The sequence below is a fragment of the Megalobrama amblycephala genome, linkage group LG21, assembly GCF_018812025.1.
Source record: "Megalobrama amblycephala isolate DHTTF-2021 linkage group LG21, ASM1881202v1, whole genome shotgun sequence".
NCBI lineage: Eukaryota > Metazoa > Chordata > Actinopteri > Cypriniformes > Xenocyprididae > Megalobrama > Megalobrama amblycephala.
This window is the reverse complement of record NC_063064.1, coordinates 18,485,660-18,506,080: the sequence shown is the minus strand read 5'-3', so window position 1 is coordinate 18,506,080 and position 20,421 is coordinate 18,485,660. Positions and strand designations below refer to the sequence as shown.

The 20,421-nt window shown below is 37.6% G+C and overlaps 1 protein-coding gene across 3 annotated transcripts in view; it reads left to right on the top strand.

Annotated features, from left to right (window-relative positions):
- The window catches only part of eif4g3a (eukaryotic translation initiation factor 4 gamma, 3a), a 61,480-nt gene that overhangs the window by 30,511 nt on the left and 10,548 nt on the right, over positions 1-20,421 (top strand). The window contains exons 7-25 of one of the 3 annotated variants that reach the window (XM_048172597.1): positions 328-439; positions 669-775; positions 1,949-2,131; positions 3,512-3,611; positions 3,720-4,433; positions 4,518-4,603; positions 4,999-5,233; positions 5,561-5,685; positions 8,842-8,967; positions 9,613-9,762; positions 10,011-10,208; positions 10,344-10,490; positions 10,995-11,231; positions 15,514-15,618; positions 18,091-18,229; positions 18,984-19,087; positions 19,754-19,841; positions 19,981-20,101; positions 20,207-20,421. In XM_048172597.1, coding sequence (XP_048028554.1) covers positions 328-439; positions 669-775; positions 1,949-2,131; positions 3,512-3,611; positions 3,720-4,433; positions 4,518-4,603; positions 4,999-5,233; positions 5,561-5,685; positions 8,842-8,967; positions 9,613-9,762; positions 10,011-10,208; positions 10,344-10,490; positions 10,995-11,231; positions 15,514-15,618; positions 18,091-18,229; positions 18,984-19,087; positions 19,754-19,841; positions 19,981-20,101; positions 20,207-20,421 — 3,292 coding nt within the window. Of the gene's footprint in view, positions 1-327; positions 440-668; positions 776-1,939; positions 2,132-3,511; positions 3,612-3,719; positions 4,434-4,517; positions 4,604-4,998; positions 5,234-5,560; positions 5,686-8,841; positions 8,968-9,612; positions 9,763-10,010; positions 10,209-10,343; positions 10,491-10,994; positions 11,232-15,513; positions 15,619-18,090; positions 18,230-18,983; positions 19,088-19,753; positions 19,842-19,980; positions 20,102-20,206 lie in introns of all 3 variants that reach the window. The other 2 variants (XM_048172596.1, XM_048172595.1) reach the window with 2 other exon arrangements.

Sequence of the window (20,421 nt, the reverse complement as noted above, 5' to 3'; positions counted from 1 at the left end):
ACAATATTAAATATATAAGTTAATATTAAATATATTATTAATATTAAATATATTCACAGTATATTAACACATTTTAAAATGTATTCAATAGATATTTAATATAAACATATTTAATATTTTTTTTTTTTAATTCATTCATTTAATGTTTATAATAAATGTGTTTTTATGGAAACATGTTCAATAAATACATTCAGTTAATTATTTTTACTTTATTTTAACAATAAATATGTTGATATTTTATATGCAAATATGTTTATATACAAACATACTCTATAAATATGCATTATTATATTATATTCAAATGAAATTCCCCACTTCTTCTCTCAGTATCGTCATAGTGCACCTTACGTGGGGCACCCGCAGCAATATGCCGTCCAGCCACCAGGGTCTGGAACCTTCTACCCAGGACCCGGCCCTGGGGAATACCCCACTCCTTATGGCAAGTACAGACCTCTCTGTAGAGCACACTTCAGTGTGAGTGCGCTTGCATCACACCCAGCTGGTTCATATTAGCTCCAGGTAGTTTCAGTGTGTGTCTGATTAGCTGAGAAATGACCCCGTTTCCAGAAAGCGATTCACTCCGAGGCTGTTTAGATCTCATGTGAAAGCAGCTAACACAGTAACATGACTCAATTTTTTCCTCCCTTCCTTCTTATTTCCAACAACAGCTGCCGGGCCGCCATATTATACCGGCCAGACAGTGTACCCTCCCTCTCCACCCATCATAGTGCCTGCACAACTGCCACCTCCACCAGCCAAGCGTGAAAAGAAACCAGTGAGTACCTGAAACACTCCACCTTGTTTTAGAAATGCCAAGAGATCCACTTATTTTTCAATTTCATTTTAGACTGATAAGGCTTGGATTTAATCCCAACGGCCCTGGCTGGCAGACCGAGATTAAATGCGAAAATGCTGTTAAAAGGGATATTCATCAAATCTTAGTTTTACCCTGGTATTGGCCTTGGCTTTTTGTGTAATTATGTCATGCTAGTCTATTAAATTTCCAGAATTCAAGATGAAGAATAAGTATTGAATTGGTCTGGGAATAAAGTCGATTTGTGTGCAACTCCTGCCATATTTGGATCAGACTGATCTAATGTCTGATGTGATGGTTTTGTTGCATACTGGGACAAGGTTGGCATAGCCAGGGTGTTTATCCCAAGCCAAAGTGAGAATGAAGCCAGTCAGAAATTTCACCCATCCTCCTGAAAACTTTAGTGTTGGGATTTTAATGATGGGATCTGGAAAATCCTGCTATGTCAGTGAGTTTGATGGCTTTTCGAAAGATTAGATCTGTACCATCAAGCCAATTAAAGATGTCAGGTCATATCTAAGCATTGATTTTGAATTCACAAATTTATGAAACATAAATTGAACTCTCAGGATAAAAATACCAGTGTTGTATTTTAGTACTAAAGACCAAACCACAACAAAAACAAATGTGCCATTGAACATACTACTGTAATTTGTTATATATTCATAAATATTAACAAATTGCATTAAAACAATTTCTTATAGCTTATTTTTTTTAAGTAAAGTTATTATTCAAGTAAACAGTTGGTAATAAAATAAAGAAAAAAGAGAGAAATTACAAGCATTTGAAATATGTTTTTTATATTTACCATTTAAAAGTTTACCATTTAATAAAAAAAGTAATAGTGTGAGATATTACAATTTAAAGTAACTGTTTTCTAATTTAATATATTTTAAAAAGTAATTTAGTCGTGTGATTGCAAAGCTGAATTTCTAAAGCCTTTACTTTAGTCTTCAGTGTCACATGATACTTCAATTATTCTAATATTCTTATGAAACATTTCCTATTAGTATCAGTTTAAAACATTTTTGCTGCTTAACATTTTGTGGAAACTGGGATACATTTTTTCAGGACATTATAAATGTCTTTATTTATCAATTTATTATTTGTTGTTTTGCGCCATTGTCCTCCCAGATCCGGATTCGAGACCCCAATCAGGGTGGTAAGGACATCACGGAGGAAATCATGTTTGGAAGCCGGAATCCTACTCCTCCTGCTGGGCACCCAGCCTCTACCTTAACCCCACCTTCAGGACGGCCCTCTTCGACACCAACCCCTCCCACAGGACATCTGTCCTCCACGCCCACCCCTCCACAGGCAAGAAATACACATTGTTCTTTGCCTCCAGAAACAGGCATCACTTCAAACAGGGGCAGGTGTAGTATAGGCTAAAATTACATGTAATTTCAAAGGAAAGTGAGTTATTAGGTGCCAGAATTTGTTCTTTCTCAGTTATTTACACTTGAAGTAATTATTCACTTCAGTGGAGTGCAGTTCTTACTGCATTTTAACACAAGTTCCTGCGTCATGTGAGTATTTAACACGTCTTTAATAATTAGCACAGCTTTAAGCTCTCACTACTCAAGTCTATTGGGTCCTTGGCTCAGCTGTTTTAAGCTCACCTGTCTAATGCAATTTTCCAGACATGTACAGCCACCCACTACTCTCTCTCTCTCTATCTGTCTCTCTCTCTCTGGCACACAGGGTGTGCATGGATTAGTTCCAGCTCACACAGTCTGCCCCCAATCTAATCCCTATCTAACACACAGAGAGCGTTAGGCTGTTGGCTGCACCATTATATGTTTATGTATATTTTGGTCTGTGGACAATGAAAAAAATGAATCGATAAAGTGTGTCAATAAGCAGCTAAATGTTTTGGTAGTGTGAATAGCAATGGCTGCTACATTCCACTCCCTCTCGATCCAGCACCATGAACATCAGAAAAAAAGTACTGTGGCGGTTCATATATATATATATATATATATATATATATATATATATATATATATATATATATATATATCAGATGCTAATAGATTTGACATATACCATGGCACAAAATTAATACCATATGTAACATGGTATTTAGATGGTTCGACTAGTTACTTGCAATGGTACTACCATGGTTTATGTCTAAAAAAACATGGTAATACCATGGTACCTGTCTAAAAAGACATGAGATTGCCATTTCCAAAAACATGGTATTACCACAGTACCTGTCCAAAAAAAACATTCGATTATGGTACCCGTTTAAATAAACAAGAGATTACCATGCCCAAAAAACATGGTATTACCATGGTGCCTGTCCAAAAACATGGTATAACCATAGTACCGTATGTCCAAAACACCTTTGTACCATGATATCTACTTAGAAAAAATGGCTTTACCATTGTACGTATCCACAAATGTGCTATTACCATGGTTACATGTCCAAAAATGCGTATTACTAAGATAAATGTCATGGTATCATTATGGTAATACTATGAAAGGAAAATATCATTGTCATATCTATCCATCCCTTACATGAAATTAAGCTGCTGTTGGGTAGTTTATATGTCTGAGCAGGTGATTCTGGGCAAAAATAAGTTAGATGTTAGAGTAGAGGTTATGCCGATAGTACAAGGTCTAGCTCTGCAGGACTGTACTATGATTGACTGATGTGTCTGCATTGTTCTTTCTCTCTCTTTCACCTCAAAGCAGCCAAGCAACTGTCAGACCCCAGAACAAGTGACATATGTCAACCCATCTCAGAGACTCTCGGAGAGTCCTGCGTACATAGATGGCAAACCCAGCTTAGGTATAACTCCACACACAACACCTTTTTGTGAAATGATTTGTCCCTTAAAGGACATTCTTATTTTCTTTTATTCATGTTTTGACCCTCTTTTTGCTTTTGACCTTATAGATGACAGACCAAAAATGGAGTCTGGTTCCATAAAGTCTGTATCTCCTGGGCCTAGGACTTCAGAGTCCTCTTTAGAGAAAAAAGAAGCCCCAAGTCTTCCATTATTAGCCTCTTCTTCTCCAGAGGTGGCTTCCAATGTTCCCTCCCATTCTTCAAGTGGCTGCATTAAACCCACTGCCGCAGGAGAACCAGAATTTATTTCTCCCTCAACCACTAAGGCTCAGACGCATCAGGTCATCTCCGGCGAGGAATCTCTTCCTGAAACTTCTCCCAGATTGTCTGCTTCGCCCTCACTGTCCCTCAAAGTGGTAAATGGCCTTGCAGAGTCTCAAACTCCCTTATCAAGCTATGAAGAGCCTGAGGTCCAGGAAGCCCTAAAGATATCATTGTCCTGTGAGGATCAGTTGCCAACCCAGGGAGTGTCATCCATGGAGGAGTCCGGTCAGGAAGTTCCCGTGGCCTTGGAGGAGCTCCAGGCAAAGCACCTCCCTTCTCTAGCTGCACATGTGCCCTTGATCCCAACCGTACAGGCCTCTTCAGGCACCTCTAGCACTGTTTCTGTCCTTGTACCACCACCTGGTTTGGCACCACTAGTGCAGTCAGTTGTCCTTGAGGCTCCCGAGCAAAACAAGACTTCTGACGACGTTCAACCGAAGGCTCAGGACGTTTCAGAATCACAAACTCAGAACAATTCTAAAAAGTTCATACCATCAGGTATGTGTGCTGATTTGTTTCAATATCAGGCAAAATAAAAAGTTCAAATAACCAGTTAACAATTGTGTATCCGTTTTGTGATAGCCCAAGCTGTTTCTGCTGTACCAAAGTCTTGGAAGAAACCAAATGAAGAAGCTCTGATGGTGGAAACACTGCCGAATGAGAATGAGGTGAGACAGAGTGTGTGCATGGAGGTTTGACATCAGTGTTAAAGCGATAGTTCACCCAAAAATGAAAATTCTGTCATCATTTACTCACCCTCAAGTGGTTTCAAACCTTTATACATTTCTTTGTTCTTCTGAACACAAAGGGAGATATTTCGTAACAGTTTTTTTTTTTTTTTTTTTTTTTTCCAGAGTTTTCTGTTTATTTAGTTTTTGGTTTAGTATAAGTTTTGTTGTTAGTAATAATATCCTGTCCTTAGAAAAGGGATATTGGAAAATTGGTAATAGCGTAAGACAGAATAATAACATTGTTATCATAACACAAACCATTATGCAGTAATTCATCTCACATAACGCCTCCAGGCCCTTGTGTAATGCTGCTTTTCTTCGCTCTACATCAGGAGGAGACCTCAAAGGACATCTCTGCTGAAGATGAGGTGGTCTCACAGCTAACCTTAGGGACCTACAGCAGCCCTTTTACAGTGCCTGAGCACCAGGAGAAGCTCTCAGAAGAGAACGGCGAAACTGAAACGGAGCCATTCAGGAATGGGGTGGAGACGGAGAGCACTGACAGTGGCGTTACACTCGGGGACAGCCGGGGGTCCATGTGTTCCCCCACTCCACTCATGCAGGAAGGTAAGACTTTGCACAGGAACTGTCTTATTTTTAGATTTGTAGATATTTAGCAGTATTTTATTTATTGGAGGTCACATTGTTGACATATCGAACTGTTTATTAAATATCCAGTAGCCTTTGGTTTACAGCTCTGTCCTGAATTCTAGTCAAGTTTTCAATGTAGAGAGTGCTTTTAAAAGGATTTTTGTTGTTTGTGTCACCAAATACAACTTACAATTTTGTAGAAGTTTTGTTGATGCTTCCAATTTATTATTCTTATTAAATTGCATAACAAATTAGTCTTGTTTACATATCTGACCTACTATTTCTGTGCTTTTTCCACCCCAGGTCTCGTGCAATCTAATGGAAAGAGACAGTATGACCGGGACTTCCTGTTGGGCTTTCAGTTCATGCCGGCCTGTGTACAGAAGCCAGAGGGACTGCCTCAAATCAGTGATGTGGTGCTAGACAAGGTGTTTTCTTATGTACATTGTCAAAATTGTTGGAGTTTGTGTTTTCCTTCTGGAATTCTTACTGCTTGAATTTTGTAGACAAAAACACAAAGTGCATTTGATAAATAATAGTATTATTATATTGGCAGCTAATCAGTACATTCAAGGCTTTTCACCTGCCTTTTTTAACCCTTGGTTGAGACTACTTTTAAACCTGGGTTAAAGGATTAGTTCACTCAAAAATGAAAATTCCATCATTAATTACTTACCCTCATGTCGTTCCACCGTAAGACCTTTGTTCATCTTTGGAACACAAATTAAGATGTTTTTTATGAAATCCGAGAGGTATACGACTCGTCCAAAGACAGCAATATAATCAGCTCTTTCAAGGTCCACAAAGGTACTAAAGACCTTGTTAAAACAGTCGACATGACTGCAGTGGTTCAACCTTAATTTTATGAAGCGACGAGAATACTTTTTGTGCGCAAAAACAAAAAAATAATGACTTTATTCAACAATATCTTCCATTCTGTGTCATTCTCATTTGTTGTTACGTCCAGCGATTCCAGGTTCTATGTCAGAATGCTGACTCATTATTGGGCGGCTGATTTCTGAAGGATCATGTGACACTGAACAGGAATAAATTATATTTTAACATAAATTCAAATTAGAAAACAGTTATTTTAAATTGTAATTATATTTATCATTTCACAATGTAAATATTATTACAACAGTGTATGTGAAACAATGGGTTACTTCCAACCAATTCTAACCAATCATAAACTATGCAACTCTTGCCTCATTAAATATACATAACCAAACATACTTAAATATGCTTTGTTGAAATGTTTAACTTGAAAACTTTCCACTAGTCGCTTGTCCAATGTTTAATCAGTGTTATTAACCTCATAAATATGCAGAGAAGAATCTTAACCCAGGTTTTAAACTGGGTTCACACTGTGTGGTTTGGGCCACGATTTGGCTGTCTGAGACAGATTTTGAGAATCCTAAAAGATTCATCTGATCCTAGGCTAAAATCTGTAGTCTTTGATCGCTAGTTTGACGTGTTCGCTTATCAAGCCAATTAATGATCATAGCAGATCAAATTTTACCTCCAATGAAATTCTGGCAGATTTAATGCACAGTTTTGCATTGTGGCGTCTCCTACGACAACATCAAATAAAAGACCAATAAGAGCACAGAACCTGATGACACAATTAGTGAGACAACAACAAACAACCTCTTGCTCTACATACATCTTTTATTTTTTGTTTTTCCAGTTTTCTTCTTTAAAGGTGCCCTAGAACTTCTTTTTAAAAGATGTAATATAAGTCTAAGGTGTCCCCTGAATGTGTCTGTGAAGTTTCAGCTCAAAATACCCCATTTTTTTTGGGGCATCATTAACTATGCACCGATATATAGGTTGCGGCCCCTTTAAATCTCCCGCTCCCCTGCCCCGGAGCTCGCACTTGCCTTGAACAGCATAAAAAACAGTTCACACAGCTAATATAACCCTCAAAATGGATCTTTACAAGATGTTCATCATGCATGCTGCATGCATGCGTCGGATTATGTGAGTATAGTATATATTTGGATGTATTACATTTGATTCTGAATGAGTTTGAGGCTATGCTGCGTGGCTAAAGCTAACATTACACACTGTTTGAGAGATTTATAAAGAATGAAGTTGTTTATGCATTATACAGACTGCAAGTGTTTAAAAATGAAAATAGCGACAGCTCTCTTCTGCCATTTTTCGCTATTGTTCTTGCTTGCTTACCTAGTCTGATGATTCAGCTGTGCACATCCAGACGTTCTGCCCTTGTGTAATGCCTCGATCATGGGCTGGCATATGCAAATATTGGGGGCGTACACCCCGACTGTTACGTAGGTTGAGATTCGCCTGTTCTTCAGAGGTCTTTTAAACAAATGACATTTATATAAGAAGGAGGAAACAATGGAGTTTGAAACTCAGTGTATGTCTTTTCCATGTACTGAACTCTTGTTATTCAACTATGCCAATATAAATTCAATATTTAATTCTAGGGCACCTTTAAGAAAAGCCATGATCAAAATTAACGTGAGAGATTGTTTTTGTTTGCTAGCCACCATTTCTATCACACATGTAAATGCAGTTCACAGTCACCAAACATGTCTAGGATTTATGATGTAAATCTCCAGACGAGTCTTCTTGTGTAACACATTTTGATTGACATACAGCCTGACATTAATGACAACTGAGGCCCTACAGTGTGACATGGCTCACATGTTCATACACTCTGACAAGCAACAGTAATAAAGGACTATTATAAATCGTACAGTGTGAACCCAGTTTTACAATGTAAAACCTCACAACCTGACTACTCAGCTTAACAAGGTGATCTTGATCATTTTAAGTGTCAAAAGCACATTCTTTGTCTAATGTCTAAAAAAAAAAAAAACTTGCGAATACGGACATAAAATTTTCCGCTTGTGGTGCTTAAAACATGAAAAGTACAGTAATACAAGTATGTTTCCCTGACTTCTAAACTTCGGCTGAGCTGCACTCTTCAGCCATGAAACTCCCTAGACGTCCTGTTTCCATTAAAATTGCATTACGCTTATGTCATACTTGGCAGTAGGCATCATTTAGCCTAAAGACGATAGAAAATAAATGTCCTGCCCCTGTTTGATGCATAGTCTTAAACTTTAGTCTAATCTGTTGATACAAGTGAGCCTGTCACTGTCATTTGTTTATACTTTCTCAGTTACTGTTTCCGACAACACTTGTTTCTGTTGTTCTGAACATACGCGCTGTACTTTCAGTTTCCCATTTCAGTTCCTAGATTTTACTCTGCATGTGTACTCGCTCACATCTGTTTCTGGCTGTTCTTGTTCCCTTCGTCACAAGATGACTGGAGCGTAAACCGTTGAACATGTTGTTGATATATAAATAACAAATGGAGCTGGTCTCCATGGCAAATATTGTTTGCCCATCAGTGCTGTAGGGCAAGGAAAGACTGATCTCAAAGCAGTTTCTCTCATACTGATTGTGATAAAGATACAGATAGGTAGAGCTAGTCCAAGATCAGCATACGCAGGAGGGGAGGGAGATCTGGTGTTTCATTCATGTCACAGCTCTGTTTCTTACTGCGTCCCCTGCTGGATAAGTCATGGAAATGATCTCTTCTGTTTCAGATTAACCAAAACAAGCTGCCGCTGAGGTCTGTGGACCCCAGGTTGATTTCCAGAAGCACTCCCCAGGATTTCACTCCTGCGTTTGCTGACTTCAGCAGGCAGATGCCAGGAGGACGTGGAGCCCCAGTGAGTTATAATAACTTGTATGCTTTATTACAGACCAAAATAACAAAAAATAGTTATATATAAATGGAAGGTTTTCTCACACAACAAAATCCTAATCTATCAACCCATTCTAGTGTGATATGAGCAATTTGGGAGAACTTTGGTTGACGAATCTATCCATATCAAGAACCTTCCTAAGAATAATATCTGGGTCATGTGTCACCCCAAAATCAAAAGAAAGAATTAATTAATTGAATTAATTGAAGTAAATGAAGCTTTTTTTGGGCCATTATGACTACCACAATGTGAAATAAAATAAATATAATTTAAATTCTAATATATAAAATATTATCAAATATAAAATATATATCATGGTAGTATTATTAATGCCTTTATGTTGATTTAAAAAAAACAAATCTAATATTATTTTACTTAAAAAAAAAAAAAAAATAGTCAACAAAATATTACCGTAAAGAAATAAAATCGAATAAAAATCACCATTTGAGAGTGAGAAATACAAGTAAACTCAAAAAATAAAACATACGTTATACATTCAAATGTGCTTAATTTTGCTAAAATATATTTTATTTCTTTTGATTTAAAAATAAGATTGTTATTGTCTACATTTTAAACTGACACTCTGTCTGTACAACACTTCATCCGAAGCTTATACATGTGCGACGACCCCCTCCTCGCAAGATCATTGTAAACCTTTCCGTCAATGATGACGTTCAGCTCAAGAAGTCAGAGAACGCCTGGAAACCTGGGATGAAGAGAGAGAGTGTCGCAGATGACCCAGAGGCCCTGAGAACCCAGGTGCGATTTCCTTTTTTTACTCTTATCCATTACTGTAAACATTCACAGTAAAAGAAGCACTCAAGACATGACTTGCACTCTCGAGTTTGAATTAGATGGTTGTCACATGTTGGATGCTTTTGTTCTTGTCAGGCACTGGTATTTGTTTGATGCTCTCACATCCTTTGAGTCCTGATTTGTCTCTTTTATAAAGCGTGTTTATTTTATCTAAACGCTATGTGTTGGCAATCTGTTTTCTGGCACTTCAGGAATTGTTCCGGAAAGTTCGTAGCATTTTGAACAAGCTCACACCCCAGATGTTCAATCAGCTGATGAAGCAGGTAACAGATCTCACAATCAACACAGAAGAAAGGCTTAAAGGAGTCATTGACCTTGTGTTTGAGAAGGCCATCGATGAGCCCAGCTTCTCTGTGGCCTACGCCAACATGTGTCGCTGCCTGGCCACGGTATGTTCTGTACACTTTGGAGTTAATTGTGCACATTGTGAAATTTCCATGTCTGTTTTCTTTGGACTGTGCTTTACTTTACCTCATATTATTCTTTTTTTTTCAATATGTCATGGACATTTCTTCCTCTTGTAGCTAAAAGTGCCCACAGCAGACAAACCTAATACAACGGTAAACTTCCGGAAGCTGCTATTGAACCGCTGTCAGAAGGAATTTGAGAGGGACAAAGTGGACGACGTCGTACTTGAGAGAAAACAAAAGGAGCTGGACTCTGCCACATCAGTAATTATTCAATAATTATTATCAAGACTTAATTTAGACTTGCTTGTCTTAGTAGACTTTTTGACTGTGACACCTATTTTTTTTAAGTTCTAGTGCTTTTTACATTTTTATTAGTTTTTGTTTATTATATTTCAGTATAGCTTATTTTTATTCCAATATTAATTTTAGTAATTTTAGTCAACTTAAACTTATTTATTTCAGTTAGTTGTCTAGGCAACATTTCTTTTTTAGTTTTTTTATTTTGTATTATTTCAGCTTTATTTCAGCTACCTTAAAAAAACAATTTTTAGTTTTAGTTTTAGTTTTAGATAATAATAACAGCACTGCTAGTACATTATTTAACATTTCTTCTTTCTGGTTCCACCGAAGAATGAAAGTCATACAGGTTTGGAATGACATGAGGCGGAGTAAATAATGGAATAATTCATTTTTGGGTGCTTTATTCTTTTTAAGGCATTATTAAAAGCATTTTGCGATTTACATGAAACTCTCATTCTCTCATAGCCCTCAGAAAGAGAAAGAATGCAAGAGGAGCTAGAGGAGGCAAAGGACAAGGCCCGGCGTCGCTCCACAGGAAATATCAAATTCATTGGTGAGCTGTTCAAGCTCAAGATGCTGACAGAGCCCATCATGCATGACTGTGTGGTAAAACTACTAAAAAACCATGACGACGAGAGCTTGGAGTGCCTCTGCAGACTCCTCACCACCATCGGCAAAGACCTTGACTTCGAGAAAGCCAAGGTAACTCGCCCAACAGTTTGTTATTATATATTCTGGAGCCGTATTGATTCGAATTTCGCAAGATCATTGCTGAAAATCCCTTGGAAAGACTCTAGGTGTATCCAAGGTTGAATATTTTGCTTTTCATTTTAAGTAGTCTAATATGACCGTGATGGAGAACCACTGTAAAACATCTTCTTACTAAAGGCAAAAGTATGCTCCACTTTGCAAACTGGTCAAGAACTGCCCTCTTACACAAAACAGTACATCTAATTGACAAGTAGTGTCCAAAATTAACATTTGTCAAGCACCAAATATGAGTAAATATGTTTTTGGTATGACATTTGGATGATTTATATGGAATTGCAACATAATACATAGTTAAAGGTGCCCTAGATTCAAAATTTGAATTTACCTCGGCATAGTTGAATAACAAGAGTTCAGTACATGGAAAAGACATACATTGAGTTTCAAACTCCATTGCTTTCTCTTTCTTATGTAAATCTCATTTGTTTAAAAGACTTCCGGAAAACACGCGGATCTCAACATAAGACAGACTGTTACGTAACAGTCGGGGTGTACGCCCCAATATTTGCATATGCCAGCTCATGTTCCCAACATTATGAAAGGCATTAAACAAGGGCAGCCAGTAACGTCTGGATCTGCACAGGTGAATCAACAGACTAGGTAAGCAAGAACAACAGCGAAAATGGCAGATGGAGCAATAATAACTGACATGATTCATGATAACATGATATTTTTAGTGATATTTGTGAATTGTCTTTCTAAATGTTTCGTTAGCATGTTGCTAATGTACTGTTAAATGAGGTTAAAGTTACCATCGTTTCTTACTGAAATCACGGAGACAAGAGTCGTCGCTATTTTCATTTTTAAACACTTGCAGTCTGTATAATGCATAAACACAACTTCATTCTTTCTAAATCTCTCCAACAGTGTAGCATTAGCCGTTAGCCACGGAGCACAGCCTCAAACTCATAGAGAAGCAAATGTAAACATCAAAATAAATACTTTACTCACATAATTCGAAGCATGCATACAGCATGCATGACGAACATCTTGTAAAGATCCATTTGAGGGTTATATTAGCTGTGTGAACTTTGTAAATGCGCTGTAATATAATCGAGAGCTCGTGTGGCAGGGAGCACGTGAATTAAAGGGGCGGCGCGCTGAAAAAATCAGTGCATAGTTAATGATGCCCCAAAATAGGCAGTTAAAAAAATTAATTAAAAAAAAATCTATGGGGTATTTTGAGCTGAAACTTCACAGACACATTCAGGGGACACCTTAGACTTATATTACATCTTGTGAAAAAGCGTTCTTGGGCACCTTTAAAGTTGGATTTTAAGATTGACAGACTGACCTTTGCTGATGTATGTGACTCAAGCAATTGAAGCAATTGCAAATTAATCTAATGCATCCATGCTGAAAAAAAGTATTATTTTTCTTTCAAAAAATCATACTGACCACAAAGTTTTGAACGATAGTGTATGTGAAATACTGTTCGTATTGAACTATCACTACCACTAACAAATTTACTATGCGTATTCAGTTTTTTTTTTAACTGATGCAGTTTTTACTGCAAGGTGGAGATTGACTCATATGATGCCACAAGAACCATCTAAATAATGTCAAGAAACAAAATATTTACACTATGGCAAGAAGACATTTGCAAAAGGTTAATTTCAAAACGTAGACATTTAAAGGAACCAAACACAGATTTTTACAAGATGTTTAGAGGCAGCTAAATGTAAAATCATGTGCAGATGTGCTTCTAAGTTCCTCAAAGAAAATTCTTGAATATCCTTCAAAGATTCAATGCCAGAACCTTGCAAATATTGGCAAATCCTGGAATTGGTTTCACCTTCAAAGTGCACAGTGTAGGAACAGTAAACACAACTTTTGTTTCCCGGCAGACTGATAAAAAACTTTTTTTTCTTCCATTGGACATTGCATAAATCCAGCCAATCAGACTGGGGCTTGCTATTTTCAGAAAGCTTTTGGTTTGCAATATCCAGACGGTTGTGAGCTGCCTGTGGGCGTGCTGTCTGATGCTACAGTGTATAACGATTAGAGCTATATTTAGCACGAGAGGATACTCAAAAGCTGAATTTTTTTGAAGAATTCTTAACTAACCACATAATCGCTGTTGTTTACTTGCCTCTCATATTTCTTCAGCATGCCTCTGCTGTTTGTTTGTTTGTTTGTTAAAATAGGCTACCAATAAATCTGTCCAGTACCCTGGAAAGGCAGCACTCAGCAGGCCACTAGAGCTCATGCTGTAAGGTGTTAACTGTGATACTTAAAATATAGGGACAGACTAATTGTATTGTACGTGTGTTGTAGTGAAATAGCTCAGATCGAGACCTTCTAGAATGAAGAGATCTCGGCAGCTCTGTCAGTATTGTGACTGGCATCTTAGTTGCTTCTCTGACAGCTGGTATTCTTGGCTAGTAGCTCAGTTATATAGGATGTCAGTGGTTTGGCATAATGGCTAAATGATTAGCCTCCAAAAGAGTGCTTGGAGCCTTGGAGCATGAACTGTCACCAATTTTCTCTTGAGCTAGACACCTAACACTAGATTGCTTCAGGGGGATTTTCCCTGTAAGAGCCATACTGCGAGTCTCATTGGAGAGAAGGATCTAATTGGCTTTTTCAGAATGGAATATTAGGTCACTACTTACTAAATAGAGTACAGTATACACTGTATACCACCTACAATAAAAAATAATAATTGTACACTAAGTCGCAGTTTCTTGATATTACTGAAATATTATTACTATATTTTTTTTTCTATTGTAATATATTTTAAAATGTAATTTAGTTCTACGATGGCAAACCAGAATTTTCAGCAGCCATTTTTGCAGTCTTTAGTATCACATGATACTTCAGAAGTCATTCTAATATGCTGATTTGGTGCTTAAGTAACATTACTTATTATTATTAAAGATGAAAACAGTTGGAACAGGTGATGACATTTTTGTGGAAACTGTGATAGATTTTTTTTTAGGATTTATTTGATTTTATTTTTTAACAGAATTTATTTGAAATAGAAATCTTTTTGAATAATTTAAAAGTATTTTCTGTCACTTTTGATCATTTTAATGAATCATTTCTAAATAATAGTAATTTCTTTCATAAAAAGTCTCTCTTTCTCATATATATATATATATATATATATATATATATATATATATATATATATATATATATATATATATATATTTTACCCCAAACTTTTGACTGTTACTGTAAGTGAAACATAATATTTTGGAAATGAATATAAAACATTTTAGTGCAATTCTAAGTTAAAATGGAAGATCAAGTTGAGCACATTTCATTGTGGGAAATTTAATTTCTCCCAGCATGCTCTGTTGTATACTGTATATTTTGGCAAATTTTGTCTTGGTATTTTATGCATAGAGAAAATTTGCATACTTTGAACAATACACATCGTATAAAATGCAGTAGTAGTACAAGTACATACTTTCTTATCTACTAAGATGATCAGATCTTTGTCTGTGTCCAGATCTTTGCATTTTTACAGTGTTCAGAGGACGGTCCAAAGCTTTGCCTGGAAAATTTTTTTTTTTTTTTTTTTCACCAAGTTTCCCAGCACAGCTTATTGTGTAATTTTTTTTGAGGTCTTTAATCTGATTCTGAAGTTGTTGAGATACTTTTGTCATTTAAATGTCATTGTAGCTCTACAAGAGGATGGAAAAATGCTATTTAAATATGCTGCAGTGCAGAGCAAAAGAATGAGAAATAATCAGCCATGGGAGTGAATATATTCTGAACGCTGTACACACATGCAGTCTAAATGTGTTCCAGCTGGGCCCAACAGACGGCCATAAACCCTGGAGCTAAGTGTTAGGCAAGAGGGTAAACGAAAATGTTTTCTGTATCCATCCTTCCTTTCTCGCTGACCTTGCGGCAGGAACTTCAGGCATTTTTCAGCTCACACGGAGTCAGGTTGGGAAATAGGTTCTGCGTTTATTGACCTTGTTGATTTAGGAGCTAAGTGCAGTTCTTTGCCTCAAAACATTATTTTTAGATTTAAGATGACTCCCTATTTGTCCTAAATAATGGATGGGTACAGACAAGAAGATCTGTGCTGCATGATCACACATCTCTGCCACAATAAAAAAGGTCTGTCTTCATTTATAATCAGTACATTTTCAGAGAAGCAAGTTCTGATTGACAAGGGCCCATGGACACATGAACTCAGTCTTTGATATTGAACTGATGTGTTCTTCATCACCCTCTTCTCTGTGTCCTTGAACAGCCCCGTATGGACCAATACTTCAACCAGATGGAGAAAATCGTCAAAGAGCGCAAGACATCGTCACGGATACGGTTCATGCTACAGGATGTGATAGATCTGAGACTGGTGAGTGCCAGGGGGGATTGTGTCTGTTTGTGTGTGTTGAGAGAGTGTACTGATAGCCATTGCCAGATGTTTAAAAAGGCCTGGTTTTGATACAAGTAACAGAAAGAAGCAAGAACATCTGTGTAGAGCTCTCGTAAGTTTTTATTTAATTAAACACTTTGTGATCTATAGTGATTTTATGATGCCCTTTCACAAAAGCGTTTTGAATTTACGGCTGTCTTGGGGTTTCCTTTTTGGAATTAAAATAACTGTATATCTATTATTGCAAATTATCTTTTTAACATTTCATGAAAGAAATATATATTTATACACTACCGTTCCATAGTCTGCGGTCAGTACGATCAAAGGTGGTAGTCATTATAATATTACAAATAATTTCTATTTCAAAGAAATGCTGTTCTTTTGAACTTTTTGTTCATCAAAGAATCCTGAAAAAACAAAATCGACAAAAATATTAAGCAGCACAACTGTCAGCATATTAAAATGATTTCCGAAGGATCATGTGACACTGAAGACTGGAGTACAGGCTGCTGAAAATTCAGTTTTGCCATCACAGGAATAAATTACATTCTAAAATATATTAAAATAGAAAACGGTTATTTTAAATTTTTCTCAATATTACTGTTTCTACTGTTTTTGATCAAAAACATTAAAATATCTTACTAATGTTAGTTTAACTAATAACTAATATTAAAATAAACTTATGAACAGTAGTGTTTTAGGTCATTTATTGAAATATTTGTAAAAATATGAATTAATTGAAAATTATGAATTATATGATAATTGTACAATAATAAATGTATACTTTTTTTTGAGGCCAGTGAAAATGTTGGCAAGGACATAGAAATGCTGAACTCAATGGCCCAAAAACAACCAAAGGTTAAATACATTATCACCAAGGTTATAACTTTTGGCCATGACATGGTTCACATCTGTTTGCCCGTAGCATTGTCTCTCCCCTGCATTCCTCAGATTTAGTTTTCACTTTTGAGAGATAAAAATGTGTGAGAGAGAAGAGACAAAAAGAGGAGCGATTCTTCTTTCAAGTATTTATTGTACCCAACTTTAAAGGGCACCTATTATGCCCCTTTTTACAAGATGTAATATTGGTCTTGGGTGTCCCCAGAATGTATTTGTGAAGTTTCAGCACAAAATACCCCACAGTTAATTTATTATAACCATTTGAAAATGTCATTTTTGGGGCCTGTTTTAAAAAGAGCTGTTTTGGTGTGTACCACCTTAAATATAAATGAGCTGCATATTCCCACCCTGCCTTTGGATGAGGGCGTAACTTGCATACCTATGGCAATAAACAGTCGGTAGAAGCAGAATGGCTGAGAGTGAGAGACCCGTTGTTTTGTATGGCATTCAGCCGTACATGTTTGAACCGGAATCAGACCCAGATGATGAAGAGACTCCGGCAGAAGAAACACAATTGAGAATGGAGCAGGACGTCCCTGAATGGTTATTTGATACATTTATGTACTTATAGAGTTTTAATCGCGTCCCCTTTGCAATTATGGATGTGCAACACACACGCACACACACACACACTGTGATAACGTTCGCGCAATTTTTTGAAACTACAAACACAAATACTGTGATAACGTTTGCTAAGTACAAACGAAATTATATTTACACACTATAAAAAACAAGGTTTAAATTATATACACAGACATTCTACGATGACGACAACAACTTTAGACGCATTATTGAATTGGCTGACATCGACTGAAATGACTATTTGCTCAAAAAACATTAAATACACTTACTTCTTCTGGAGGTGACGTTGGATCGTGAACAGTAGGCAACGATCCACACTTGAGGATTAACTTTGAAGCAAGACCTGCTTTGAATTGACCCTCGTTCTCAAAACAGTCAGTCAAAAAATGATTCGCGCAAACATAAACGTATTTTGGAATTTTGAGTGGCGCCTTTCCTTCGTAAATAAAATCCATCCACTGCGTTTTCAGTGGCTCTGATGTCGGAAGTAAGTGAAAACTACTATGTTCATTATTACATCCCACAACAGAACACTTATGTTTCTTAGGAGACATTACCGGCTGTCGTTGAAACAATGGAGGATGGTTGACCGATCACCGAGGGCGGGGTCTATGCCAAAACCAGATTGTCAATCAAACCACGTGGGTGGGGCTTAGCGCAATTCTACGTCACAGTGAGAGCAATCTTAGAACAGGGCGTTCTGAGACAGTGCTTATGAATTATTGAGATTGTAAAAAAAACCACTGGGTGGATTTTTCGCATTCTAGGGTGGTTTTGCTCACACACTGCCAACACACATTTATGGTCAAACACTATGTAAAAGTGAATTTTGCATAATAGGTGCCCTTTAAGAAAATCTGAATGGTTTGTAATATTATATAGTTTGGAGTTGAATTGAACTATTTTACAAAATGGCATTGATTAATTAATCATAGACATCTGATCTTCCTGTTTATTTATATTGTCCAGCATAACTGGGTTTCTCGGAGAGCAGACCAGGGCCCTAAAACCATAGAGCAGATTCATAAAGAGGCCAAACTGGAGGAGCAGGAAGAACAGAGGAAGGTTCATCAGCAGCTTCTGTCGAAGGATATCAAGAGGAGGCCAGGTGAGATCCACAGCACGCACTTAAAGCTTACAGTGTATCTCCAGCTATAAAAGACCTACTACAGCGCCACCCAGAGGACAAACCTTCATATAAATGTCCAGGTATACTCCGAGATGAGATCAAAACATTGATGGGAACTTGTTGTTTGGACAGCAGGCTTTCCAGACAGCAAATGGCTTGTTTGTAGAGGAGATTAATGGTTAACCAGGTTTGATTGCTCTGTTGAATTTGTTCATGCAACAGTAACTTGACTAATTATTTTAAAGTGCCCCTATTATGCTATTTTGAAGGTTTCTAATTTTGCTTTGGAGGCCACCTACAATAGGTTTACATGCATCAAAGGTCAAAAAACAATGATTTTCTTGTAATATACATTGCAGCATCACCTCTTTCCTCACAGTGTCTGAAACTGTTTGATCAAAGATTCTGCCTCTCTTCGGCCCAGTCTGTTGTGATTGGTCTACCGCTTACAGCGCATGTTGGAATCTAAATGCCCATTGCCATATCTGAATTTCAGCCCTGGAGGCTTGTATACACAGTGATATGAACGGCAACAATGGTGTCGGTTTTACTGCATCAGTTCAAGTCCTCATCCTTTGGAAGTGCATACAATGTTGATTTGTTATGATTGTGAACGAACCACTGCTTTAAACTAATGGCATTTCTGATTCAATGTTCTGTGGCTAATATTGGCTAGTTGTGATCTGTTGTGAAGTAACTTGTGTAACACACTGCTCTGTGGCTGTGGTTACAGATCAGAGAGAACAGCGGTCGCAGAGGGAGGAGACGTGGAACACCGTGCCCACTACTAAGAACAGCAGGACCATCGACCCCACAAAGATCCCCAAGATCTCTAAGGTGAAGAGATTGGCCTCTGCACAAACATTTCATTTTACACACATGACATTTTTTGACATGAATAAAAGCATACAATCTGATATATCAGCACAAAATTGATTGGGGTAACACTGCCACTTGCTGATTATAATTTCAGTTGTCACCCAAAAATGACATTTCTGTCATTAAGTACTCGCCCTCATGTCATCCCAAATCCGTAAGACCTTTGTTCATCTTCAGAACACAAATTAAGATATTTTTGACGAAATCCAAGAGCTTCTGCCGGCTATCTGACGTAGAACCCGGAAGCTCTGCACTGTGTTTACAACATGAACATTGTAGGAGAATGACAGGGAAGTGAAGAAATTGATGAACGGAGTCGTTATTTTTTTTTTAAATTCTTGTCGCTTCGTAACATTAAGGTTGAACCACTGTGGTCACATGGACTATTTTAACAATGTCTTTACTACCTTTTTGGGGCTTGAAATTGGTCATGACATTGCTGTGTATATGGAGTTCAGAAAGCTTTTCATCGTTTTGGCTGAACTAACCCTTTAACTGCAGCACAGAATAGGTTGACATTGGGTCCACATGTGCTTTAACAATCAATAATCAGGTATTTTAACATTTGTGAGGTATTAAATGCTCTCTTTTGTACCCTGAACCCCAACCAATCCCCCATTACAGCCTCAAATCGATGAAAAGATTCAGCTGGGTCCGCGGGCTCAGAACTGGATAAAGGGCAGCAGTGGCGGAGCCAAAGCCAGTGACTCTGGTGAGGGAAAAATCCACACATGATATGAAGGAACATTCAAGACCTTGTTATTCATGTGTCTTGAATTGACCGCCCATTCAGTAAGGTTTAGATTACTGATTTGTATATTACGTGTATGTGTAAATGTATGCCCGTATAGAGTTGACACGCTCTGCCAGCGGCACCCTGAACCGTTATTCAGCATTGCAGTCATCCACGGCTCAGCCCAGCCTACCTCCAGCCCAAAACTCAGAATCCGATTCCAGACGCTCACTGGGAAGGTAACCAACACCTGAAAACAGATGAGCTAGAAATAAAAATGTAGAATTTAACTCTTTAAAAGTTGGATATCTTTTCATTCGTTTTATTCTGTATGTCTCTGTCAGTCGAGGCAGCACCGGTCGTGAGCGCAGTGAAAAGCTGGTGAATTTGGGGTCATCACGACCGGGGCCCTTCAGCAGAGGTAGCAGCGCCAAGGAGCTAACGGAAAACATGGCCCCTGAGGAGACGCGGAGAGAGGGGCCCGACTCGCACCACATTCGCAAAGCCAGCATCTCGGAGGAGAAATGTGAGATAGAGAACAGCAGAGCCACAGAGACAG